At 36.7% G+C, this 27940-nt stretch overlaps 1 protein-coding gene across 2 annotated transcripts in view; it reads right to left on the reverse strand.

Annotated features, from left to right (window-relative positions):
* The window catches only part of Adamtsl1 (ADAMTS like 1), a 368881-nt gene that overhangs the window by 197933 nt on the left and 143008 nt on the right, over window positions 1–27940 (reverse strand). The window contains exons 8-10 of one of the 2 annotated variants that reach the window (XM_047525411.1): window positions 17909–18020; window positions 14385–14523; window positions 1090–1140 (exon numbers count right to left, since the gene is read on the reverse strand). In XM_047525411.1, the coding sequence (XP_047381367.1) occupies window positions 1090–1140; window positions 14385–14523; window positions 17909–18020 (302 nt within the window). The remainder of the gene's footprint in view (window positions 1–1089; window positions 1141–14384; window positions 14524–17908; window positions 18021–27940) is intronic. The other variant, XM_047525412.1, reaches the window with a different exon arrangement.

The raw sequence follows: 27940 nt of genomic DNA on the forward strand, positions 1-27940 counted from the left end.
ATATGCATTAAATGTATATGAATGAAGATTTGTGTAAATATATGTTTTTATGTATCTATGGTATTTGGGTGTGATTGTTGGGGGAAAAATAGAACGAAGCATCACTGGGGAGTAGAACTAGATGATCTCCAAGCATCACTATTTGGATACTAACTCACTACGGGTTTGGAGACTTTCAATTAAACTTTGCTGTATTTTACAGTTCAAAATGCAATTATTTTCTAGGTTTGGGACTTGGAAAACTACCGTACATTATTCTAACTACTTCTGATCTGATTTGAACTCTTGCTTCTAAATAGCAGGGTCAAATAAGCAAAGAAAATAGAGCAAAGATCTAGTTAAACCCAATTCTAATTTTTGGTATCTGTGGAGCTGTTTCCAATGCATCAAGTAATATACTCAGTATATTTTTCAACATCTCCAGTTTTCTAATAAATATAAAGATGAGAAGTTCTTTTTAAGGTTTTTAAATTACTTTCATTATTTTTTCTACTTTTGAAAAAAGATTGTATTTTTAAAACAACAGCACATTACATTTTATGTTTAAGAAAAAAAAGTCCCACAAATTGTTCTCAACAATATAAGGTTTAAGAAAAACTGCCTTTTGTACTTAGTTCTCTAAAATAGAAAGAGGACATTTAAAGTCAGTATATGGAAAAAGACCACATCTGCAATTGCACATTGGTGGTTTGTGATAATACTTTGGGCAGGGTTTGTTTAATAGTTAGCAACAGTGCTTTAATAACTAGAGTCCTACTGCAGAGGAGACAGAAAAAGACAAGGCAAGTGACAGAAAGGCATAACATAAGCCCATACGCTGCATGTAATCAGAGTGAATTACCACGTCCACTCCAATGTAATATGATCGAGCCTATCTTAAAACAGTGTTTGAATGACAAGCTTACAGTCTGAGCAGGCCAGTGTTACTCAAAAGCAGAGTTCAGGAAGGACTGCAAAATATACCATCTACCATCTTATTTTTATAGAAAAGCACAGAATCTCTCTCTATATTGTCTATATATACAAATATATAAAAGCATCAGAAGACTGATTTGCTAATTCTAACATCAGGATGATAGATTTACGTACCGAGGAAGGGGATGGTAGAGGTCATAAGGCATGATCTGCTTGTATCCGTCACTGTTAGGAACAATAATGCCAACCCTCTGAGTAGAAGGTACACACAATAAATAAACACTAAATGATTACATTATACAATTTTTATACAAATGCAAAACAACATTAATAAATCATCTCTGAAAAACAACACTAAAACAGTTCAATATCTTTGTGCTAGCATATGCTTTTAGATGGGGCAACTTCTTCAAAAGGATACCGTTTACTAAATTAGTTCTCTGATCCAAGCAGGAAATACCATTTGAAAGGGTGGTGGCAAGAAAACTTGGCACCTCATCATTAACTATGACACAATAAGCTTGTAAATGTTCTTTAATCCCCCAAATTATATGTCCTATGAGGTCATTATTATTATCATCATTATTAATGTTACTTCCAGATGCTCAGCAAGCAATTAGAGTTACTGTCTCACTTCTGATGAAAGAGAAAGTCACTGAAGCATGAGAGTATGTACCTCAGAATTGACAACACTGCAGCATGCATGAGCAAATAAGTTTCTTCTCTTGGCAGATGTAAAGATTTTCCTAAGACCTGGGAAATAGCCACTGGGATATTTTATAAAAGGGAGAAAGGAACTACCAAATGGAGTAGGCAATTATCAGCAAAAGCAAATTCCCTACTAAAATAAAGCTAAGAAAATTTCATACATATGAAAGGGTTCTTTAAGGGGGGGGGTCTATAAAATGTTATATAGTGGTTTTATGGTAGTGGTTATGGCAGTTGTGACTGTTGTTAGTATATAACTAGCACCCTTGGAAACCTGTGAGGTTTAGAGGCAGAATAGAATAGAATATGGCTAAATGAGCCACAAAAAATGACATTATATGCTGTGAGGTTAAAGGATGTACACGACATTACAGGCTGTGTGGAAGTCCCTGGAGGTCTGCAGGACTCCTAAATTATGTTAATCTACATAACAAAGAGAAAGCATGGACACAGAATTAGTATTTTTAGGTATTTTAAAAATCCAATGGACACAGAGACTAGTATTATTAGATATTTTAAAATCCAATTCAACTAAAACCTCCAGTTGGTGAGACTGGGTCCCGGCTGAGGCCTGTTCCCTAGCTTGTGGAGGATTTATGACTTGTGGGATTTGGATAAGAGGGTTAGTGTGACAAAGCCTCTGTCAAAAGTAGATGAAAAGAACTCAATACAGACACAGAACTTGGTAGAACATAAGCAGGAGATGCTTCTTTCCAACTGAAAAATGCCAGGAAGCTCCTCTAATGACTATTGAAGGAATCCATGCATTCTGTCTATGTCCTTGGAATGGATGGAGATAGAGCTATCTATCTATCTATCTATCTATCTATCTATCTATCTATCTACCTTTTATCTATTTATCTATTTTATTGTCATCTTCAATATTAGAATGAACTGCTACAGATCTCTGTCAATTTGTTTATCAGCTGATGACATTTAAATGGAGAAAGTAACATTGAAGGAGACAAGGTGAACTGAAGGAAGAAAGAGAATGGGGGAATTTACTGAATTCACATATAAACATATATGTATTTCATATATTCAACATAAATGTTTATACTTTTATTTAAATCAGTTAAGCCTTTCATTCTGATCCCATCCTCTGATATAGGATACTATAGTATGTTCTTTTCATATGGTTCACAAACCTAAGTGTGTGAGTACAAACAATGGGCTGGGCATACTGGATCCAAAGGATAAAAACTATCACTGGATGGAGATCATGAAAGGTAAGGAGGGAAGAAAGAGGGACACAGAGCCTGCACAGATTCTGAAGACATTGCCAGAACTCAAAGAGATATGAGAGAAAATGAACTTGTTTGAGAGAAAATAGAAAACAAGTTGTGAAGGCAGACATCTATTCCCAAGAAAGAAAATCACTGGAGCACTAGTTCATTTTATTTATTTGACGTGACTAAATTTTCTGTATTTATTTATATGACTAATAATGTATTCTTTTGTACAATGAAATTCGTGTGTGTGCATGCATGCATGCATACACATGTATATGTATATTATCCTTACATAGCAATGTTCATGAAACCGGATGCTGCCTTTGGGCATGCTCAAAATCCTATGGAACTCTAAGGCAAGCATGAAATGAATACCACATTAAACTTTTGTTTGTTTCTGGAGTTAAGCATCCCATTCTTTTCTTCTTTATTCTGACAGACGAGAAATTGGATGAAAGCCTATTCCTGCCTTTTGTTGGAATCATGTGATTGCTTTCTAATAATGCTACATCTAGTAATTAAGGGAGTTTTCTTTCTAAAGAAAACTATATTTTAAAGAACACCAACTTCTCAAAGTTCTTCTGAGAATCTTGGGCATATGCTGTTATCTAAAGACAGTCAATCAAGGAATAAATCAAATTGACTTTAAACTTATATTTTGCCTGACCCTAGTATCTATTCAAGTCTATATCAATTTCTAAATGCATAAGTACATACCATTACCTTCTCTCCTGAAAATATTTATGGCAATAATTTGTCATCTTCAATATTAAAATGAACTGCTGCAGATTTCTGTCAATTGATTTATCAGCTGATGATATTTCAAATGGAGACAGTAACATTGAAGGAGACAAGTTGAACTGAAGGAAGGAAGGGAATAATGGGGGACTTCACTGAATTCAAGATGTTGAGCTTCGCTTTGGACTGATTTAGAAACTATGTTTTTGTTTGAAAAAGGAACTTTCAACCTGGATTCAGCAAAACTGTAGCTATATTTGTCTTTCTATGGCATGGGTCATAGTGAAGACTCATAAAATGACTCCATGGCACCTGTGAAAACAGAAAGATATCAAAACAATGGTGCTCTGTCCAGTCCTACTAATGCATATTCGTGTGCATGGGCTCTGCTCTCTCCTGGGGCGGTGCCACAGCCCTGGCCTTTCACTACACTATCATGGAGGCGGAGGCAATCTTGTCTAAACTTCCTATTGCTTACCGTCAAGACGCTTTGTTTTTTTTTTTTCTTTAGGCAAAGTGCACATCACAAAGAATGACAAAAATATCAATTTAGGAACTTGAAGAAATTCTCCCTGTGTTTAGGTTTTGATTGTGTGTGTGTTTGTATGCGGACATCCAGACATGTGTCTGAATGAGTGAGGAATGGTGAAGCGGCATATTATGTTTTAAGAATGTTCACAAAAGGAGGATATAAGTAGTTGGCTTTGGGGTGCGACTCATGGGCTTGTGCAGTGAGCACTGGCCTGACTCCATCTGAAACTTCCAGCATCAGGGGAAGTACTGGTAAGAAGAGACAGTAATGATGTGTAGGCCATCATTGTAGAGGAATGTGATTGAGAAATACATCTCAGCTCATCCTCTCCATGTACGTGCCCCACTGAATTGCCAGATGACAGGAGAATGCTTTCATGGTGTTAGAGGTGTATATAATGCAATATTACACAGCACATAAACATAACATTTTTGAAACATGTTTAATGACATGAGAAATGCTCAGGTGTAATGGCAACTGAAAAAAATTGAATACAAAATAAAGAATAAAATCCCACTCACAATATTAGAAAATTTATGTTCACATATCACCTAATTATTTTTATAAATAATTTTGTGTATATACACTATGTGTGTACACACAGGTACATATGTACACATATGCACTCCTGCACATATAGTAGAAAAACACCTAATAAGAGTTGTGTGTTCCTGGTGGTAGGATTATGGGTAATTTTTGCTTTTTTTTTTTTTTTTATGTTTTTCTGTTTACCAAGTTTTCCAATACAGTAATACCTTTAATGATTACAGCACTTAGAATATTCAAGTATGATAAATTCAAATTAAAAAAGAGGTATAAGAAAGGAACATCTGGAATTATGAGGCCATCACCTCAAATTCCACATACACTTAAAGATTATTGAGTCTGCACAGAAATGATCTAAGAAGTTCCTTTAGAACAAAATCAAAGCAAAATTAGGTCATTGTACTCATTTGTGGAATTTACATATTGTGATACATCTTCTTTCTTTGAGAAAAATCTTAATGTAACTAATCACATAAGCACCTAATTTATGGGAGGGAGCTTTTATCATGGAAATGAACCATAAGGAGACCCTTTCAGAGACAGCAAGCTCTTGTGTCTTTCCCTGCATTGCATCCATCACCCCAGACTCTCTGGCCTCCTCATGTGTTCCAGGCTTTTTGAGATCAGTGTGTCCCAGACAGCTCATTATCTTCCTCTGCAAACTGTGTCCTCTTCCTGCCATTCCTATTCTGTTCAGGGCACTGCCCCTCTCCCATCATCCCACATACTCTGCGACACCTTTGCTTCTTTTCTTTCCTGTGTTCCCTACAAGTGCTCAGCAACATTTGCCAAGTCCATTTTTTTTGACAGCTGTACCCTTTCACAGCAGCCTCTTGACGTCTCTCTATCTGTAGTGAGTCCCTTCCGGTCGAATCATGGCTGGACTACTAGTTGATATTTTACTTCCAACTCAAAAGCCTTAATTGGTTTCATAAGACCCAGTGAAATTTCTTAGACAAATGATATCTCTCTCAACATCTAGTCAGAAATTCTCTCTCCCTCTTCCAAATACCCATAACACTCAATTGGCTCAGCATTTTTAACTATCTATTAACTTCAAACTATGCATAAGTCTTTTGTTCATTTAATGCCATGGGACAGAATTCATAACTCTCTGGATAGAGCCGTGCACACAGGCGAGAAGCAAGCATTCACTGAAGGACACCGTGTCATTGGTGTGGAGATGCAAAGGCAGGCAATATGGTTACTACCCAGAAATAAAACTACAGCAAAACAAAGATCATAAACAAGGTTAAAACAGGTTGACCTGAGGCAGAGAAAGGACCAAGCACTGCCATCTGTGCTTCAGCCTGCTCACCTAACTCTGAATCTTCCCACTGGGGATCTCCCAGAAGTAACTACTGGAAACTTTATAAAAAACTCTTCCCTTTCTTCCTTCTGTGACTTGCAGGTATCATGCTGCTGTGTAACAGTGTAACTCAACTCCCTGTGGCACGCAGTCTCCCTGGGGCCGACTCTAGTTGATCCACCTTTGCCTTTGCCAAGGCACCAAGCACAAAACCTGGCACAAAACAGGATAAGGAATGTGTTTTATCTAAAGAATAAAATCACGAGTGAAAGAGGGAGTTTTGGCACAGATAAGGGAATTGCATCTTCTCTAGGTGACTCCAGGGCAATAGAAACCAACTTCTTCCTAAGCAATACTTCAGAATGGGATAAGGGAGAGTTCAGAAAGCATGGAAAGGGACAGAAGCACTCTGCCTTTTTATGAGCACAAAGGATCGTGGCACAAAAAGGGAAAGAACACCTGAGAAGCTAGAAGATGTAAGGTCAGTACTCTGCTGCTTTCCTGGAACCTTGAAGACCTTACATCTGGACTTCTGCTCACATCTGAACTTTTTCTTTGGTCTTCCACAAAATCCAAGTGTTGGATGAAGTGAGAAGTTTTAAGATGATGTAAGAACAGTTGCCTGGGAACTCCAGTTGTTGGGTTCCATTTTACTTTTCCTTTTTTTAGTGGTTCTGAGGGCAGAACTCAAGAGTTCTATGGTCCACAGCTCAAAAACCACAGAACTGAAATGATTATCTCAGAATCCCTCCTCCTCTAACACTTCCTGAAACGGAATGAGTTTTCCCACTATTTATAATGGTAACTTGGAATCCAGCAAATGAGAAAAGGTTTTATAAACAGGTTCCAATTTTTTCAAGCCCTGTAACTAGCAAGCAACATTCATTTACCTGGACTGCCCTGGACCTGGACCCAAAGGAGTCTGCTTCATTATCAAGATCTTTAAGCATTTTCTTAGACACAAATTCATTTTCTGCTAGAAAACCAACTCGTGGCTGGGTGTGGTAGCACACACCTGTTACCCAAGCTGAGGTAGGAAGATCACAAGTTCAGAGCCATCCTCAGCAACTTAGCAAGGCCCTAAGTAACTTAACAAGATCCTGTCGCAAAATAAAAAATGAAGAAAGGTCTGGGGATGTGATTCAGTGGTTAAGCACCCCAGGGTTCAATCCCTGGTACCAAAAAACAAGACAAGAAAAAAAAAGTCTCCTAGAGTGTATTATTTTGGAGCAAGTGATAAAAATTGTCCTCACCTCTCCATTTCTGGATTTCAGCATTCTTGGTATTAATGAATGCAATGTCTGAATTGCTTTTAAATAGTTGGGACTAATATTTCCTTAAATTTCATTTACCTCTTCCTGTACGGAGTGATTTGGACATTGTTTGATATGAGTAGACACCAGTATTCATTTTGATATGAAAGAAGCTTGCTTAACCTAGATAGTTTGCTTAACCTAGATATGAAGTCAATTCAAACACCCACACTTCACATTGAAACTGTCTGCGGTTCTGTGCTGGCTGTGGGGGTCTGTGTTGTGATGGAACCAAACTCACAGGTTGCCGAAGGCACTGTGCAGAGCAGTGGCGACTGTGGGATATGAAAGCATGAGTGCTACACTGGGAGCACTTACGTCCGTACTCCAGCTTGCTTTTGCCCACCCCAACTTGGTACAGCTCACTTAACCTTTCTGAGTTTCAGATTCTGTAAGACAGATGACAATCTCCAGCTCATTAACTTTCTTGGGATTGTAAAACTAACAGGAGACAACAGATGGAAGTACCTTATAAACTTCAGTAGGAGTGACATTATACAAGTCATTTTACCAGTTTGAGACTCAATTTAGTAATGATAGCTGGAGATGTGTTGAGGGTTTGGCACCTTGAAAGCTTTATATGCATTATTTCACAGAATTCTCACTGTTCCTCTTTGATAGGAATATTATATTCATCTCACATATGGCAAAAATCAGGCCCAGAGACATTAAGCAGAGAGGTTACTTAGCTAGTTAAGTCACATAGCTAAAAACTAAAAGACTGAGGTTAAAAATGAGGATGAGGACCATACCTATTCTATTAACTCACAAGCTCATTAAAATAATCACACAAATAATTATATGTTTTAAGACTTCAAAATGTAATATAAGATGTGAACTTACTCCCACTGATGAGTTGGCTTAGTAGAAAAACTAGATTGCCCTGATAACTAAATTATTGTTGCTTATCAATAAGTTTGGGAAGGGAATGCTCATGCATTCTAAAAAGAACCAGAACTGCTTCATTTATCTTGTTATAAATAATGCATGAAAGTGGGAATAAGATTTCATGGTGGTTTTTCTTATTGCTTACTCATTTGCTGCTCAGAACAGTATGTTTAAATGAGACTCACCAGAAGGAAGGAAGGTGATACTTTTCTAAGTCATTTACCTACTGTAATAAAATTAGGTATTACATGACCTCCATGATGAAATCATTTTATAACACATTAATTGCTAAATAAGTCAGCCACTTTCTAGTTCATATATTGAGTTTTCCTTTTCGAAGACATATATGGCGTAGGTCCCATGTGAGTTACATGGCAATGTCTCACAGCTTGTTAAGTGGGGTTATCAGACACTTGTGAACTGAGATTTTAGGAGTTGCTAATTATCCTAATTTCTCATGATTACATTTTAAAAATCTCATTTACTTTCAAGATGATATTTTCCTAGGAATTTTGTCTCTTGTTACAACAAATAGAGAACTACCCTCCTGGGACTCAGAGAATTAGAATTCCATCTATTCCTTTCATGGTTGAGGAAGCTGATTTCTGGAGAGTTTAGGAGTTTCTCTGAGGTAACATCAACATCATCATAGCCATGATCATAAGTCATAATAGCTGCAGCAACCAACATTTATTGAGTGCTTATCATGTGTCAGGCACTCCACTAAGCTCTTTAAATGTGTTATGCCATGACAACTTTATGAGGTAAGTACTGTTATTATCCTCACTTCACAGGATGAAAAACTGAGGCTTAGTGAGAATACGTAATTTGCCAAAGGCTACTCAACTAGTAAGTGGCAGAGCCAGGATCTTAAGCCAGGCTGTTTTATTCCAGAGCTCCCAATCCTGACCATCTGGCTATATTACTGTTGACTGGCTGGTCATCAAGTTAGCAAGAAGATTCAGGTTTTTACATGCCTACTGCATGAACCACCTCTCCTGATGCAGAATATTTCTTTATAGTTACAATGGTATTCAGTTCTGAGACTTGTTTTTTGCAATTGGGTCCCTAGCCAGAAATAATTTATGCAATTTACTATCAAACTAAATGGAACTGCATCCCCTCCCTACAAGCCATTTGAACCCATCAAACCTACCACTGCAACATACAAGTTTGGACATTTGCTTAGGACTGTTGGTCCAAATTCTTTGAGGGAAGGATGAATCTGGATGCAGCTCCAGCAAAGAACGGATCTGTTTGTTAGAGACTGCGACCATGGTAGTGTGATGAATGAGAGCTTTTTGACTTGTCCAAGCCTTGCCACTATAAGTCCCCTTCATTACTGCCTTGGAGGGAAAACTAAAGGTCTGTGCCAAACAAACCTGCAAAGGTGGTTCTCTGATCCTCTCCCAGAGTCTTACACAATGCCTCCCTCCTCCAAACAGATTTAACAGTCCTACCTGTCTCATGGACTACAATACATAAGGCCAAATGTTGCACGTTCCACATTTGAAGCTGCTCCGAAAACATATGCTTATTAGCTGCATAAAATGATGCCTTTTTAGTTGTTATTGAAGCATAGACACACTGTGAAGATTTCTGGCTACACGATAGACTCGACCTTTCACCCAAGACATAGAAATGGCACAGACTACTGCACAAATTTCAAAAAAAGCTTCTCTTGGTGTAACATAGAAGCCATGATTATAGCATGGTAGGCATATAAGAGGAATTCACATTAGATCCCCTAGTTACATGGGAAAGGACCCATTAACATAGTGTTAAAAGTACAAAACAGAAAACTAAATTTGCACCAGAACTCTGATAAACCTGAAGCATGTCTCGTGACTTCCGGGAATGCCCGAGTGTGGACAACCACTTGAAGCTATGATAAGAATGCACAGGAAGTATGGCAGCCTTAGTCATGTCACAGCTCTGGGTTGCCAGTGAAAAAGTATTAGTAATTTTAGCAAAAAGTCATTAAATCTTTATACTTCATTTTCTCTTAACTTCCCTTATAAGCTTCGAGTATTGGCTCCCTTTTTGAGACTACTTTTGGCTAGGAAACTAAGTATTTTTATCACTTCATAAAAATAACTGCATAAATGTCACCAGCAAGAGCCACAATGTCCTCTTGGGATGAAACTCCTGGGCAGTTAGCTAAGCTCAGTGTTGGTATTACAGGGCAACTGACTCAAATCCCTGCCTCAGAAAAAGGTCAAGTTATAACATGTCAAGGCCATTCCAACTAGTCTTACAAAGAGTGGAAACAGTTTATGCCAGCTCTTGGAATTCCAGGTGTCTACTGTATGGACTATGAGCTAGAGATAAGACTGGAAAGAAACCCAGCAAAAGAACTAACATGGCCATCTGTGATTATTAGTGAGTTCTATTGTTTGAACTCATCAGTATTTCCAAGTTAGCATTTAGAATCAGAAGAAAAGCCAGAAAAATGTAAAAATTATTTTGACAAGAATAGATCAGATATCAACAATCTCTTTCACCTCAAGAATCACTGAATGGACTAAACTACAACCATGGCGGCCTTTGGATGTCATTGTAAGTGTAAGAAAGAGAAACAATGGGGGCAGGGGAAAGGAACAAAATACAAGATGGGAAAGCAAAGAAAAAAGGAAAATAATGAGAACCCAAACCTGACAAATGGTAAATGGAGGGATGGATAGATGCCTCTCTCTATTCTGGAGACTCTTCATGCCTATGGTGATCTGTGCCTATCCCAGATCTCTATGGACTTAGGACAATTTCCAGTTGTTCACCTATTTAAGAGATTTGTGAACTTCCTAAAACTAAAATATTGACTGATACTTAATGAACATTCAGTTGGAAATTGGAAGGGCCATGGACATAAGAACAAGCAGTGAATTAAAAATATTTTGGCATTCTGTCATTGAAAGGCTTTATATTATGCATAAGACCTGACACCTGACACCATGGTATATACTCATAAAATTTGATAATTGGTTCAAATGTATAACTTTTACTTATTATAAAGCAAAATAATGAAAATGGTGAAGCTATTTTGGTAAACACTAAAAGGTGGTATCAGGGATATGCTACTGGTGGTCATATCCAGTTTATTTCTACTTTCTTTGGTTTTAGATGTATATAGCAAGAAGATTTTATTATCACAGAGATGTAGTTGCTAACAGTAAGTTTTTATAGCTCCTTTTATAATCTTAGAATACTTTATTTTTTAATTAAATGGACACAATGAAAGAACTTGATGAGGACAAAAAGTATTTATTTTGCTAGTATATTTTTGCAGTCGCTATGAAGATTTTTATAATTTAACTTAGCTTGAATCAATGAAAATCACTTGTTTAGTATGCTTGAATTTATCTTTTTTGAATTATTGTTTTAAAATACATAAAATGAAACTTAATGAAGCAACCCTGTGAAACATCAAGTTCTGTGGGCAGCGTTTGAAAACCAATAATTAAATGCATCAAACAATCCTATCCCTCTCACTCCCAACTTGGTGTGGCTAAGAAAACTGAGGTCTGGAAGGGTAAAGTGATACAATTAAAGTTGTAGGCTTAATTACTTAGTGTCATTTTTTGCTGTTCACAATACTTCTTGATCTTGAAAGGGAATAAGCTTGACTCTCTGAATAGCATTTTCCTTCTAAATACTAGAAGAGATAAAAAATTGCAGTGAGTACAGAAAATGAGTAAATATCTCAATAATAAATTTTTTATGAAGTTCAAAAATATGTAGCTTCGTACTCAGAATGTCTATGTTTTTCCTTTGGGGAGTTTCTAATCTTGGACACAAAAACGGTTGTTGTTGGTTTTAATATCACTGTGTCAACCTTGATTTTACGGGGCTGGGGAGATAGCTCAGTCGGTAGAGTACTTGCCTTGTAAGCACAAGGCCCTGGGTTTGAATCCCCAGCACCCCAAAAAAAAAAAAAAAAAAAAAACCTTGATTTTACTATCAGACAGTTGCATCTGTAGGTAGCAAACAGTTACTTTAAGGGTCTGATTTTCTCCATCTGATGGGAAAGCAGACCTATTAAAGAATCTCTTCTACCTACTTTTCTCAGACTCTCCCTTTACTTCAGGTATTCAAAAGAGTTCCATAGCAATTCCTGAAATATCTCAACCTTGGAGTAGTATATTTCCATTTTCCAAAAGGGTTTTCCCTTAAGCCTCTCCCACTGGTAAGTCTTAATTTTTACAGCTTTGTCTAATTACTTCTTCAGTAAAAAAGCAGCTTCCTGACATTTGCCTATGACTTACTTTTTCATTTTCCTTTTCTCACTTTTCTTTCTACTTCTTCTTTTTTAAGTAGCCACCTGTCCCAACATTTATACATGTGCTGTATTAGATGTTTTAAAATAACACAGGAAAAAGCATAAATTGCACATGCAGATGTCTTTCAATGTAGCCTTTTGCTTTTGGGTAATAAGAAATGGGCCAAAAATGTTACTCCCACAGAGAAGAGTGGGTGAAAATCAGAGGCCAGAAAGAATGAGTAAATATTTCTAATTATAAACATTTTCTTCAAATTATTACCAAAATGCTTTTAATTCACAATTTTCTTCTGTAGTAATTTCTTTGCTGAAGTCTTTTTCCCTAGTGGGGAAAACTTTATGTAGTAGGAGGGAATTAATTCTTCATTTCTCCCAGAAATATACATACAAATTTTAATCGAAATATGTTGATAAGACTTCCAATGTCTGTCTATGGCTGAATTGGCCTGTCTGAATTGAGATATATATGCTTTCTACACACTAGTTTTCCTATGTACAGATATGGATAAAAATGTAAAACAGGATGATTTTTACATAGGCTTCAATTGCATGGGTTATAATTATCAGAGCTAAAAATATATCAAATGCTCAACTGTTTCCAAAATAATGAAATCCAAGCAAATTTTAACACCTTATTTAGTTTTTATATCATATTCAACTTTTTAATATATAATATTCTGGTATAATATGAAATTAAACTTCACCTAAATTATAAAATATCTATTCTTTTTGTTTCTTTAATGGGTTCACTTTTATGAGGCCAGTAATATGGTTCCTATAAGTTAATTAATAATAGCAATTTCATATCACTTAGAGAATTTAGAATTCATGAATATAAGGTAGAGAGAAGACAAGAACATAAAGTTTGAAAAGGTAACAGCAGAAAACAAAAACTAAAATTGCATTACTTATAACCTCAAGATAGAGTGATCGGCATTGGCATTGCTCATATACTAGTAACTCTTCAAAATTTTCTTTTTATGCATTATAATTAGTAAACTCGGATTTTATAATTCACATTGCAGTGTTTCTCAGAAATCCAAGGAGTTTGAAAAAGAATATTTTACCTTTTGGTCTTTGTGATTACTTTCATAGGGAAGAATTTTCTATGTCCTCTCTCATAAATCAAGGATGAATGAACTGTTACTAAAGAGAATCACTAGAAAGTGTTGTAGGTATTAAGGCAAGTGCTCCAGTCAGGACAAGATTCTTGATCTGCCTTTCCATGATTTCTCATTATTTGAGATATTTCATTGGCCAGGCTGAATTTTGATCCAGAAAATAATCTGAAGGCCAATTGGGATTTCCAAAAAAGCAAACAATGATGTGTGAAAGTGTTAAGTGTTTAAATTTTTAAAGCTTCTAATTAAAAAGACCTTTAAAAAATATGACCTTGGAAATATATTCTGCTTTCCGTTCAGCAAAGGCTGAATTTGTTCAAAGGCAGCAGAACTCTTCTAAGGTTGGTTCTGACTCTAATTAATCAGTATGAACCTTCTACCTACAGGTGAGAAGGGGCCAGCTCTGACCCTGAAACATGGTCTGTGATGACCATGTCCCTGATCAGGGACAGAGAGAAAATGGAAAGATCCTACCAGCATTGTGCCATCACATTGGTTAAGAACATCCAACAGTTCACTGGCCTGGATCTTGTCTGAGAAACAATGAATTGGAATGCAAAGAAGTCAGAAGAGAAAATGACTCTGAAAGTGCTTCACCTACTACCTTACAAAAGGAAAGTCCTCAGGCCCTGAGATGACTTCACACAGCAGCAGGAGCCCAGGGACTAATGACACAAAACTAGGAAGGGACACTTGACAGCAGCACTTGTCATTTTATTTTTGATTTAAAACTTCATTTGAATTTGAGAAGCTTACTTGAGATCTGATTTATGTTTATGATAAATCAACTAGTAGATAGGACTGACCTGGCTGGACAAGGATCCAAGTTGCACTCCTGAAGCTTGGGTTTGGGTTTGATGTTCTCTGGGTAATAGTGACAGTACTGATCGGCAACCACGCGGTTGCTTCGGAGATCATAACACTCAGCCGATGTCAGCTGGTAGCCTGCAAGGATCAAACCAACCAGGCAAGTTTAAAGGCACATACCAAGGCAATATATTGCTTTATATGTTTTGGCCATCTCACATTAGTGGAAATTATTCCCCAATGCCCCAGTCATTTCCAGGAAAAAAGACACATAATTGGAAGGCTCATTAATTTTTGCAGGCCTCAAATACTGTGTTTTTTTTTTTTTTTTTCAAGTAATCCACTCACTGTAATAATTAAATTATATTACAGAGCTTGAATTACATGAGGGCATAGCCAGATTATAAGACTTTGTAAAAAGAGAAGAACTATTCTTTTTATTTCTTTGGCATAATATAAAATCCAAAAAAGACCATTGGTATAGGGTCAGTTCTGCCAGGTGCCAGGGAACTTTTTTTTTTTTTTTGGCCTAAATTCAACCTAAATGGATTGATCTGAGTAAACGGACAATTAAGATCCTAGCAATAGCCACCATGAATCCCATTTCTTTAAAGAACTAAAAAAAACAACAAATGAAAATCCCCTCTCTGCTTAATTTTTGCCTTCTCCAAAATCTTTTGCCATTTCTCTTTAAATTAAGCCTCTAGCCCTTATTTATTAGTCTCTATCTACAAATCTGCACTGTTTAGAGAATCCTATTTTTAACAACATTTTATTGGTACATTATAATTACATTTAACAATGGAAATCATTGTAGAGAAGCCTCTTTTTAAAAGTTGCTGAGTAATAGTTTTATTATCATGTGTTTTATCTTTTCTACTTGCTTCTGTAATGTCCTGTACATCCCTGGTGGGTGGTGATCAAGACTTAGATTCCTGGGGTGAAAAATAAGTGCACACAGACTTAAAAAAAATTTGAATCATTCTAACCCTAACCAATCCTTCAAGTATATTCTCCCTGGTCAGTAGTTGAATACTGTTATTGCTAAATATATATTAGGAAGCAAGAATTTAAATTGTTAAGGGACTTGCAAAAAATTTTAGGAAATCAGAAGGAGACTTTTAAGCCAGATTTCCTGACTTGAGGCAGTGTTCTCAGACCACCCACAAAAATTAATTGTTCATTAAAGACCTAAAAAAAGGCCTTTTAAAATTCTATTGGAAAGATGAAAAGCATGGAAAGTAATGAAAGCAATGGGTAAGAACACATGTTCCATCAAACTTTTTGCTTTATAAGAAAATCAAGTAGCAAAATGATATTTTAGATGAGTAAATGTAATTTTTATTTTAAAATTCATTGTACTACAAAGCAGCTAATTTTATGACAAGTTAAACACATTATAATTTATACACCTGACAATTTATACTCAAGGACAGAATTTATCATGCAGAAAAATGTGGGTACAGATAATAAAATATAAACCTGAGATGATGATTTTCAAAACCATAATTTACCAACCTAAACCCATTGCTTTGAATACATTATAGTGCATATGACGTGAAAAGTTAGAATGAACATGAAGTCAATTACCAGAGTGGTCAGATGATTATGTTTTCTGAAGTTTCACAAGTGCTTTGGAATAGAAATTCTTTACACTGGACAAAACGAACAACCAGTTGAATCTGGAGCCAGAAGTGGAGAAGGGATCTTAGAGATCATTTCTTTAGTAATTTTCAAACTGACCCATGAAGTGAGATAAATGCAGGTCTCCACATCCCACATAACTTCACTGAGAGAAGTTTTCCTTTTATCTGGGTTTCCTGAGTAAGATTTCCTTTGAACAAAGGGTTTGATATCTGAAAACATTTGAAAACCACAGTTCTGCTTCTTCCCTTAAATGTGAGCAAAATGAGGCCAAAGGGGTTGGATATATATGAATCTAACACTAATAGTGAGTTATTATCAGGTTTATGAAAACTATACCCTCACAGCATCTCTATGTGAATCTGGTGTAGTATGCATATAATTGAATTGCTCTCTCGCACAAAGCATGATATTTATTTAGAAAGAAAAAAAAAAAAAGAAATTCTTTCCTTAGATTGCTTTCTTTAAAACTATTTTTCTATGGTAGTTATTAATAAATATATCAAAATAATGGCTTCCTATGAAGCATCAAAGTAATTGGCAGTTTATTTTTAAACAAAGCAATTTTCTATTCAGGACAGATAGGGCAACCAGAAAAGCTATTCTACTGAAGTGCTTAAAATGTTGAATTAGTAGTTATTGAACAATTGAGTAAAAGCACTTGATGCTATTTTGACTTACTACTGTTAAGCTAAAATCCAACACTGTTCTGTAGAACCACATTTCTAGTGGTTCATTCACATGGTAGGCACAGAGATAAGACAGCTACAGGTGAACTACTTCATATATTCTTACTGTCTCAAAAAGTTGGTGAATTATCACTTGTCTCTGTTTTGCAGTATCATCCTTTTATCTCTTGCCAAAATAATTTAGTGATACTTATGTTAATAAACTAGTCAATTGGAGCTAGGGTAGAATGTATTTGATATACTAATTTTCAAAGGAATATACATATACATATATTCACAATTTCATGCCCATTAAATTAGAAAAACTTACAAGATAATCTATAAGAGTTGACAATTCACCTAAAATATTTATTACTTTTCATAAGAGTTTGGCAATATATGCCAATGGCCACAAAATTTCTGAAACTGCTTCATCTAGTGTTCTTTCTATTGAGTATTTATCCCAAGTAAATCATCTAAAAAAAGAAAAATACTGAGGAATGAAGTTATTCATTATGTTACAATGGTAGAAAGATTTAAATGACCTAAGTGATCTGTTACAGGGAAATGACCACATAAATTATTGTAAAATAATTCAAAGCAATTGTTACATAGTCAGGAAAAGTATAAAGAACAGATAATGGAAGAGAAAAACAAAATCTTTTCCAGTAACACAAAATACCATTCATGTGATAAGTGGAGACAGGAATTCATTTCATGAGTTTTTAGGAGAAATGCATTTTAATGAACATATAAAGTCATGGCATTCCTTTTAATGCATTGATGATGAGGTGGAACCAAAAAATAACCGGCCTTAAGTCTGCAATGTAGTGATTTTTTTGTTCTAGTGACAGACTATTTCCTTTACTCAGCCTGACAAACTCTTCACCTGATAACTGAATGAAAGACATCACCTCAACCAGAAATGCCTTAGGGCAACACTGCTACCAAATTATCATGGACTTTCCATGAAATCAAGGAAAGAAGCAGAGATTGCTCCCCTTCATGGGTGTCTCTAGGAGGAGATGTGTCTGTGGCATTTCCCCTGAGGTCTGCATTACGGGAGGACTTCAGGATTTGGCTCCATTGAGAAGAAGGGACTGGATCTACACAACAGTCCATTTCTTCCATGCAGAAGTTATTCCACTCTTTTAATAGCCAACCGTTCCTCACAGAAGCCCACAGTGTCTAGGTTAAATCAACACCATTACCTCCTCCACAGGTTGCTGAGCAGGGGAAGAAATCCGTCTCCCTCCACCGGTGGATGATAGGCTGGTAGAAGATGAACTGGACCATGCTATCTGCCGGCCCTGAGTCACGGATCTGCGGGAAACAACAGGGAAGTTGAAGAACTAGCGTACTATAGTGGTGCTTCCTGGATCCCAGTGCAACTTTGGAGGAGGAGGGACTGAAGGACCTGGGCTGTGTGAGGGACTGCCTCCAGACAGAAGGGGCAGTGGTAACTAGGTTTATCTTACCACACGACCAGCAAACGGCCCTTGCCTGGGTCACCACTGTGCTCACCTCAGTTCTGTTGCCACAAAAATAAAGGATGGTAACAGTAACATTTCAATTTGTGATTCTGCACCATCTTATCCCAAGCCAGCATTTCCATTCCCTCCTTATTTCTAATCTTTCTGGTATGTAGCAGATAAAATCATGTGCATTTTACAATGTAGGCTGAGACATGTAGATCAATGGTACGGAATAGAAGACAAAGAGACAAACCCACATAAATACAGGTATCTCATACTAGACAAGGGTGCCAAAAACATTCACTGGAGAAAAGATAGCTTATTCAACAAAAGGCGCTGGGAAAAATGGAAAGTCACATGCAACAAAATGAAATTAAACCCTTATTTCTCACCCTGCATGAAACTTAACTCATTGCGGATCAAAGACTTAGGCACTAGAACAGAGACACTTTGACTACTAGAAGAAAAAGTAGACCCAAATCTTCACCATGTCAGCCTAGGGTCTGACTTTCTTAAGAAGACCCCTAAAGCACAGGAAGTAAAACCAAGAATCAATAAATGAGATGAACTCAAACTAAAAAAACTTCTTTTTGGCCAAAGAAACGATCAGTAATGTGAAGAGAGAGCCTACAGATTGGGAGAAAATCTTTACCACATGCATCTCAGATAAAGCATTAATCTCTAGGATATATAAAGAACTCAAAAAAACTTAACACCAAAAAAACAAATAACCCAATCAATAAATGGGCTAGGGAACTGAACAGGCACTTCATAGAAGATATACAATCGATTAACAAATATATGAAAAATGTTCAACATCTCTAGTAATTAGAGAAATGCAAATCAAAACTAAGATTTCATCTTACTCCAATCAAAATGGCAATTATCAAGAATACAAACAACAATAAATGTTGGCAAGGATGTGGGGAAAAAGGTCCACTCATTCATTCCTGGTGGGAATGCAAATTGGTACAACCATTATGGAAAGCAGTATGGAGATTCCTCAGAAAACTTGGAATGAAACCACCATTTGACCCAGTAATCCCACTCTTTGGTTTATACCCAACTGACCTAAAGTCAACATACTATAGTGACACAAACACATCAATGTTTATAGCAGCTCAAATAACAATAGCTAAACTATGGAACCAACCGAGATGTCCTTCAATAAATTAATGGATAAAGAAAATGTGATATATATATATATATATATATATATATATATATATATATATATATATATATATATACAGTGGAATATTACCCAGTTTTAAAGAAGAATGAAATTCTGGCATTTGTTGGTAAATGGACAGAGTTAGAGAATATCATACTAAGTGAAATAAGCCAAACCCCAAACACCAAAGACCAAATATTTTCTCTGATATGCGGATGCTAACTCACAATAAGGCAGGGGGCGGATAGGGAAGAATAGAGTTACTTTATATTAGGTAGAGAGCAGGGAAGGGAGGAAAATGGGTATGGAGGTAGGAAAAACAGTAGAGTGAAGCAGACATTATTACTTCATGTACATATATGACTGCATGACAGATGTGATCCTACAATATGTATAATCAGAAAAATGAGAGCTTATACTCCATTTATGTATGATCTATCAAAATGTATAAATGCATTCTACTGTCATGTACAACTAATTAGGACAAAAAATTTAAAAAATAAAATAAATAAAATGTAGGCTGGAAATAGACAATTTGTTCTAACAAAATTATAAATTCTAGACACTGCCCAAAATGAAAGATAATGTCTGTGGTTAAGAAAAAAAAAAAAACAAAACAAAACTCAAGAATGAATTTAGACACATTCAGGAGGCTTCTTATCAATTTAGTGATTTATATATTTGAATGTACAAAGCTACCAGTTGGAAACTTGCTAAAATGCAAATTTCTGGGCCCAAGTGAAGCCAAAACTGGGGACAGGCAGTTAGTGTAGAAATAGGGAATCAGGTCAGATCGAGGAAATGGGGGCCATGAAAGCCATCTGCCTCTGGAAGTTGGAGACCGCCCTGGGAGAATGGAATGTCAAGGACCTGCAGAGTCTATTGATTACCAAATTTACCTGCCCTTGTCAGGGACTGCAGACAAGGAGATGCTAATTGATGCCCCCTGGGCCCTTACCTGCCTGAATCACCTTGGCTCTCCCCCTGCCCATCGCTTCTCACTTTATGCAGAACCGGGTCTAATCATGTAGGCAGGAAGGAAAGAGATAAGGGGGAAAGAATAGGAGAATAAAACCTATAAAAAGGACAAGATTTGCTTGTCCTATGGATTCCGCCTTTGGGTCTCCTTCTTCCACCCGGGAGAAGTCTGCTTTTACTTTTCTTTAATAAAACTTACTTTCTACTCTATGCTTGCCTCCATTTGCTTCTCTGGCGTTATACTTCAACACCTGAAGAAGCAGGACTAGTCACCGGTAAACGGTGGTAGCACAAGTCCAGATAACCAGGCAATTCAAATATAGGTAGTTCAAGAACCAAACTTTAAAAACCCCAATTTATATCATAAAAACAATTACTTTCAAATGAAATTGGTGCTTATGGAAATTACAACTTCTCTTTTTAAAAAGGGGTAATGTGAGACAATAATTCTTTAATGACTCTTAAAAGTATAAGGTTGAGAAAACATTCTAAAACTGAAAGAGAAGGAAAAAGTACCTAACATGAACAATTAATCTCATGAAGACAGAGTGACGCGCCATACAATATTTAGACTGTTGGGCAAGACGTGGACTATTTATTATATTAAAGGGAGTTCCACGGACAATTGAGAGGCTTACTCTTTACTCCAGCTACATTATAAATAAAGAAGTATCAAGTGCAACTGAATCACAGGGCCTGTCTTTGTTAAACATTTCTAAGCTTGCTCAGTGTTCCAACTCCTTTTATGTAGGGTAAACTGATGGATCTTGCCCTCAGGTTATTTTAATGATAGCCCACTTCTCTGCTACTGATCTTGACATGTGGACTAAACACCTAGGATGTAAGGGAAATAGGAATACCGAGGAAACAGGGCCAAGAACAATTGGTAAATGCCAAACTCTAGGTCAGCTTTTGGAGTTTGGATGGGAATATGGAAATATTCCTCAGAAAGCCTAGGACTGCTAGTTAGGAAAAAAAAAAAAAAAATAAGAGAGAGAGAGAGAGAGAGAGAGAGAGAAGAAAACTTACAGATCATTGCATATAACACTGCAACTGATTCATGGAGCACTCGGGTCTTTCCTAATTAGAATAGACAATGATACATTCCCTCCTTAAAACAAAAACCGCGTACCTAAAAAAAGGGTACCTAATTTCTGCTGTCTTAGGGATATAGAATTGTAGAATTAATAACACTCTTTGGAAAGCTTTCTTCTTTTTCAGCTCACAAAAACCTCTCGCTCTCTTGATATGTGTGGTTATCACACTTGGGAAGCTGTTCAGCCTCTGGAAAAAATGGAAAGATCAGAAAATTCATTTAAACCCAGAGATACTATTCCCCACTATAGGTCCTTTTTGCAGTGCTAGAAACTGAATCCTGAGAATGTATGTGTTGGGGAGACATCACAGCTTCTTATGGTCAAAGCCGGGAGGATGGAACATCACCACGTTTGGAGAAGTCTCGTATTGGGGCCAGCGCTTGCCTTTTGGTCTGGTTAAAAAGGTGGAGCAAGTATTTTTTCAGCTCCCTAGAGGTTACCAAGAAAAGCTCTAAAAGGAAGGAAGGGATGATAATGAGGAGTCTTGGTTTCAAGCGGGGGCTAGCAAACACCATGTCGAAGGAAAGAAAACAGGCTGCTTTGGAAGAATATTGCTCTTAGTGAGTTCTGTGAAATGACCATAAATTTTGAGGCTGTATACTTGCATTTGAAGAGATTAGAAATGAAAAAAGATCTCTTTATTTATTTTTGTGGTATTGAGGATTGAATTCAGAGGCCATCTACCACTGAGTTGCACCCCCAACTCTTTATATCTTATTTTGAGATGGGTCTAGTTAAGTTGTGGAGGCTGGTCTTGAACTTGGGATCCTCTTGCCTCAGCCTCCCAAGTTGCTGGAATTACAGACACACACCACCTTGGTTGGCTTGGGATCTCTTTACTTTAAATAGATAAAACCAGTCAGGAGGCATCTGAATCACTGGTCACATAATCTTGCTTGGTTTTGGTCACATGGATAACATTCCTGCTTTCCCCTTCTCTATAATCACATTCTTTCTTTAATGATAACAGTGACAACCAGCACTTATTATATGCCTTCCACATGTAAGGTATATTTTATTTACATTAAATCTAATCTTAAAACAACATTATTTTCCACATTTAAGTTAGAATGGGAAAAATGAGGCTCAGAGAGTTTCAGTGACTTGTTAAAGGTTACACAGCTCTGGGATAGCAGGATGGTTCTACATAGCTCTAAAGCTGCCATTCTTTTCATAGCATCATGCAATCTCCGCAGTGGTGTTGTGATGATATACGTATATATGCATTTATCCTTAGTTGTATCCTTGCACCTGTCTTCATAGTATTTTCTTAATTTTTCATTTTAAAGTAGAAACAAATGCTTAAAATAACAAAGATGAGGCTAACCTGATGCCTGACTCTGATGGCTAAATATTATTCATGTCAGTGAGCCTGCCATGGCCCTTTCCTCTGGTTTTTCTTAATTCTGGCCAGTTTGGCCCCTTGTTATCATTAGTTTTGTAGCTTCATAAACCCTGAATCCTCAATCATCACGTGCTAATTCTCAAGAGCATGCTGAAAGCTTCAGTTTGACACCTTAGAATGTTGATGTAAGGAGCTGAACACATCTGGCATATGTAATTTTGACCTCCCTATGCTAATAAGAATAAAGAATGTTCTGAACCAAGCTCTTCCTATAATTACAATGTCTCAGTGTTTTAATGCAATATAATGATGTCTCACCTAAAAGCAGATGAGAAGACGAAAACTGGCCCCCGTCCACAGCAATTGATTGCAGTGTCAAGGGAGAGCTAGAGGGCAGTGGGAATGTGTGTGTGGGCAAGTTCAATCAAAGGAACCAAGGAAAATAAACGTGAGGACATCAGCAGGTACACAATGGCTTTCCCAGATAAAGGTCAGCAAAAGCATTTTTCTTTTCTATTGAGTAAAGGGCAGTTTGTGAGCTTCTGGTTACCCAAGTAAATTGCCTTCTCTCACTGATATTGTAGAAATTTCTGGCCCAAACAGGCAGGTGGCAGGGGTGCCCCTAATCCACCATGGCTGTAGTTCAGTTGCTGCTCTGATGAAAGCAAGCGGGCAAAAGGGAGCAGAGGTGACCCACTACCATGCATCTGAGCTGGTACCACAGTGCTAATTGACTTGGTGACAGTGCTCTGAGGGTAACGGATGGTCTTGTCTAGTCTAGTCTAGTTTAGTCTAGTCTACTGGAAAGGGCTTGTAAAAATGCCAGTTATTACTGGAATGAAGCATAGATTCAATCATCACACTCTTTAGAATACCTGATAATTTTAGCAGTTGGACATAATAAGGTTAGAGATTATTAGATTAAAAAAAAAAAGTTGTTAGTACTCAATTTCACCTTTGTACTTCTTACAGAATTTTCTAGTCCTCCTGGAACTCCAGACCTCAGTTAGAAACATACTAGTTTAGCCCATAGTCCTATAGCTCAGGGTCTCAGGAGAGATGCTGGTTAGGGCTGAAGCTGCCCAGGACCCTGGGCAATAGGGCAGTGGACCAGAGATATCTCTCTGGAAACAACAGATGTGCTGTTGGCTAAGGAGCTAAGAGGGTGGAAAAGATTGGTCAGGAATGAAATGCTGAGAAACAGAGCAGACCAGATCCTGGAAAGACTATCCTAGTGGTCAGATGAAGGGGCAAGGAAGTGCAATGACCAGAGAAAGCCAGGTGGCAGGATAGCAGAGGATCTGCACTCTCAGCAGGAAAAACCCAAGAAATCATCTCTCTGGCTCTGTATCTCAAAGCTTGCTTTGTGACTGGCAAAACAGTGTGTGAGACCCCAAAATAAATGTAAGATCCTCTACTCTCAGTTCAAAACTATTGGAACCTATCATCAAAAAGGAGAATCCTGAATGGGGGAATCACTACATGTAAAAGTTATGTAGGAAAATGAATCACTACTTGCCATTTACTTCTTTGCTTTCCTACTGCTGATTTCAACTTTTACTCTCAAGAACCCTTGGCTTAGGACAATGATTTTTCCTCCTATGAGCATGGGTTACATGGTATGGGGAGACCATTTGGAATAGGCTGGGTGGCGGGGGCAAAACAAATTAGGACTTAAAAATTTGCCGAAGCTCAGCCTCTACTGGAGAAAAGAATTGGTTATTTTAATTCTGCTCAAGATTCACAGGTTGCTTAATCACCTTGGCCCATAGTGAATATCTGAATATCTGTAGTTTTTACCACTTGTCCTTTTTACTTTAGCACTCAAATACATATATCATTATTTCAAGCTTCTCTATTCAGTGTTTTATTTCCCAAATGACATTGTAAACTAGGAGAGGGAAGATATCATATAGGACAGTCAATCTGTCCTATGTATCAAAGTTCTTTAAAAAGGATGGAGAGAGACACATACATATACACTCACACAGACATTCCATAAACTTACTGAAAAAGTGAACTCTGAACTCTCATTACTTTGCCAATGTTATTTCTTTCAAGGCTTCTCCTCATAATAATAATAAAAAGAAATTTTGGAGTCAGGTGCAATCTAGTGGTTCCTGAGGCTGAGGTTGGAGAATCATCAGTTCAAAGCCAGCCTCAGCAACTTAGAGAGGCCCTAAGCAAGTTAGCAAGACCCTGTCTCAAAATAAAAAATAAAAAAGGGCTGAAGATGTTGCTCAGTGGTTAAGTGCCCTGGGTTCAATCCTGGGTACCAAAAAAAAAAAAAAAAACCCAACTTTTGGGGCTATGCTGAAGGCTGTTCAAGACAAAATCCAAGGATATTATCTCTGCCTAATACTTGAACTGATACAAACTGAAGCCATGAACTTTTATTCCCTTAGAATACTCCTTTTCTAGTACTATCACTACATAAATGATAACTATGTGAACTAACACATTTGCTAAGTAGGTCGGCTTATCTTTGAAACATCCTGTTGTACATAATAAAAACCTACAATATTATCTGCTTATTTATAAAACACACACAGAGACATACAAAATGCTTCTTTGGGGACAGTTGGGATGATGCCAATATTCCTAACCAAATCCTCCATCTATAAAAATGTAATGCATTTTTTAAATTGTCCTCTTCAGGAAATAACTGTTCTCCAGTATCCAGTGCATGAATTGTGGGTCAGTGTTCTTAACTCTGCATATGCTTATTGTTTTCTCTTTGACTGTATATCTCTACTACATCAGTTACTTGGATTCTCATCACTTTCTTCTCTATCTAATCTGGTTTTCTTTTTTTAATATACATATTTGTTTTTAGTAGTGTGTTTTAATTATACAGATAATGGGTTTCCTTGGGGCATATCATACAGCATGTAACATACTTTGATCATATTCTAATCTGGTTTTCCAACTCAGTTTTTCAAATGGACAAAAACAGAACACATACAAATTATCTTAACTGTTTTCACAAGTAGAACTAAGCTGGAAGTGCTAATGAGGGAAGGACTTCTGACTGAGAAAGACCCTTTTCTACCAGGAAGGATCATTATCTTTCATTGAGCTTACAGCTTCAGAAAAGATGCACAGAGCATGGCAGAAAAGGAAGGGGCTACTAAGTCAGCCAATCAGCCAGCAAATAGCCAGATGACCCCTAATGATCAATACACTGGTAGATGTCACAGCTCATCATCTTTCATATCCACTTATACTAATGGCTAGACCTGCCAAATTGTTCCTGAGAAAACCAGTTGTAAATAGATCAGTCTCTGATCATCTTCAAAGAACTTTCTTCTATTATGTAGACAGGATATTATGATTGGTTAGACTGGGGGTTAAAGCATTTCAAAAAGACAGGAAGGAAGAAATTTGATTCTATATACTTTTACACATATAATCTCATTTAATCCCTTACAAGTGCTCTGTTGGGAGGGGCAGTATTATAGTACCATCTTATAAATGAGTAAGCAGGCTCAAGAAAGTAAAACAACATACTCAAGATCACACACCTGTAAGCAGCAGAATATATCAAATTCTAGAGTGCTTATCTATTTGACCACACTACACTGGCATTGCCAAAAATGTTTGCTCAGCCAATGTATCAAGTTTAAATTTTTGGAAGAAATGCTCCCATAGGAAGCAAGATGAGAATTTGGTCCAGATTTAAAGGTAGTTGGAAAAGGAGACTCTAAAACATTATTTTGGAACCAATGGTAATAAGTAACACTTACTTTGTTGTGAGAAAATCTCCCTTTTATGCAAAAAATAAAATGGTTTCCTTTTAAAAAATCATGAACGGTATTTTGGCAATAAAGTTCCACGAAGAGATAGACAAGTAGTCCTTCAGATTCCCGTGTATCTTATTAAAAAAGAAGATACTACTTACTTTAACACACAATGCATCCACTAAAAACACTATTTAGATTAATAAGTGAATTCAGTCAAGTTGTAGGATACAAAAATGACATACAAAAATCAGTTGTATTTCTATACACTAAAAACAAACTATTCAAAAAATAAATAAAAATCATTTCCATTTACAATAGCTACTAAAAAAAATTTAAAAACAGGAATAAATTTAACCAAGGAAGTAAAAGGTCTATACACTGAAAACTAAAATACCAATGAAAGAAATTGAACAAGACCACCAATAAATGGAAAGATATCCCATGTTTATGGATCAGAAGAATTAATATCATTAAAATGTCCATACTGGGCTAGAGTTGTGGCTCAGTGGTAGAGTGCTTGCCTAGCATGTGTGAGGCACTGAGTTTGATTCTTAGCACCGCACATAAATAATAAATAAATAAATAAATAAATAAATAAATAAATAAAATAAAGGTCCATTGACAACTAAAAATAATTTTAAAAAATGTCCATACTACCTAAAGCAATCTACAGATTCAATGTTATTTCTATCTAATGACTTTTTTTTTTTAACAGAAATAGAAAGAAAAAGTGTTGGCAAGAATAGAGAGAAAAAAGAACACTTGCACTATTCACTATTTAACCCTGAATGGCCAAAGCTCTTAATCCAAAATCAACAAAGCTGAAGATATCACGCTATTTTCAAATTCTACTACAAACCTATGGTAATCATACCAGCATGGGACTGGCATAAAAACAGAACAAAAGTACAGAATAGAGAACCCAGAAATTAATACAAGCCTTTATGGTCAATTAATATTTGATAAAGATGCCAAGAACACACAATGGAGGAAGGATAATCTCTTTAATAAATGGTGTCTGGACAACTGGATATCTGTAGGCAGAAGAATGAAATCAGACCCTTCTCTCACACTCTACACAAAAATCAACTCATACACAAAACTCAGGACCTGAAGTATAGGTCCTGAAACTATGAAAATACGAGAAGAAAACATTGGGAAAAGCTTCATGACATTGATCTGAACAATGATTTTTTTGGATAAGAACTCAAAAGCAAAGGCAACAAAAGCAAAAATAGAAAACATGGGATTATGTCAAATGAAAAAGTTTCTATACAGCGAAATGAAACAATTACCAACCAGCCACAGTGGTGCACACCTGTAAGCCCAGTAACTCTGGAGGCTGAGATAGAAGGATCCCAAGTTCCTTCTTATTAAAAAGGGGAGGAGGGGGAGGGGAGGAGGGGGAGGGGTAGAGAGGGAGGGGGAAGG

This window comes from Sciurus carolinensis, chromosome 14 (genome assembly GCF_902686445.1).
Source record: "Sciurus carolinensis chromosome 14, mSciCar1.2, whole genome shotgun sequence".
Lineage (NCBI taxonomy): Eukaryota > Metazoa > Chordata > Mammalia > Rodentia > Sciuridae > Sciurus > Sciurus carolinensis.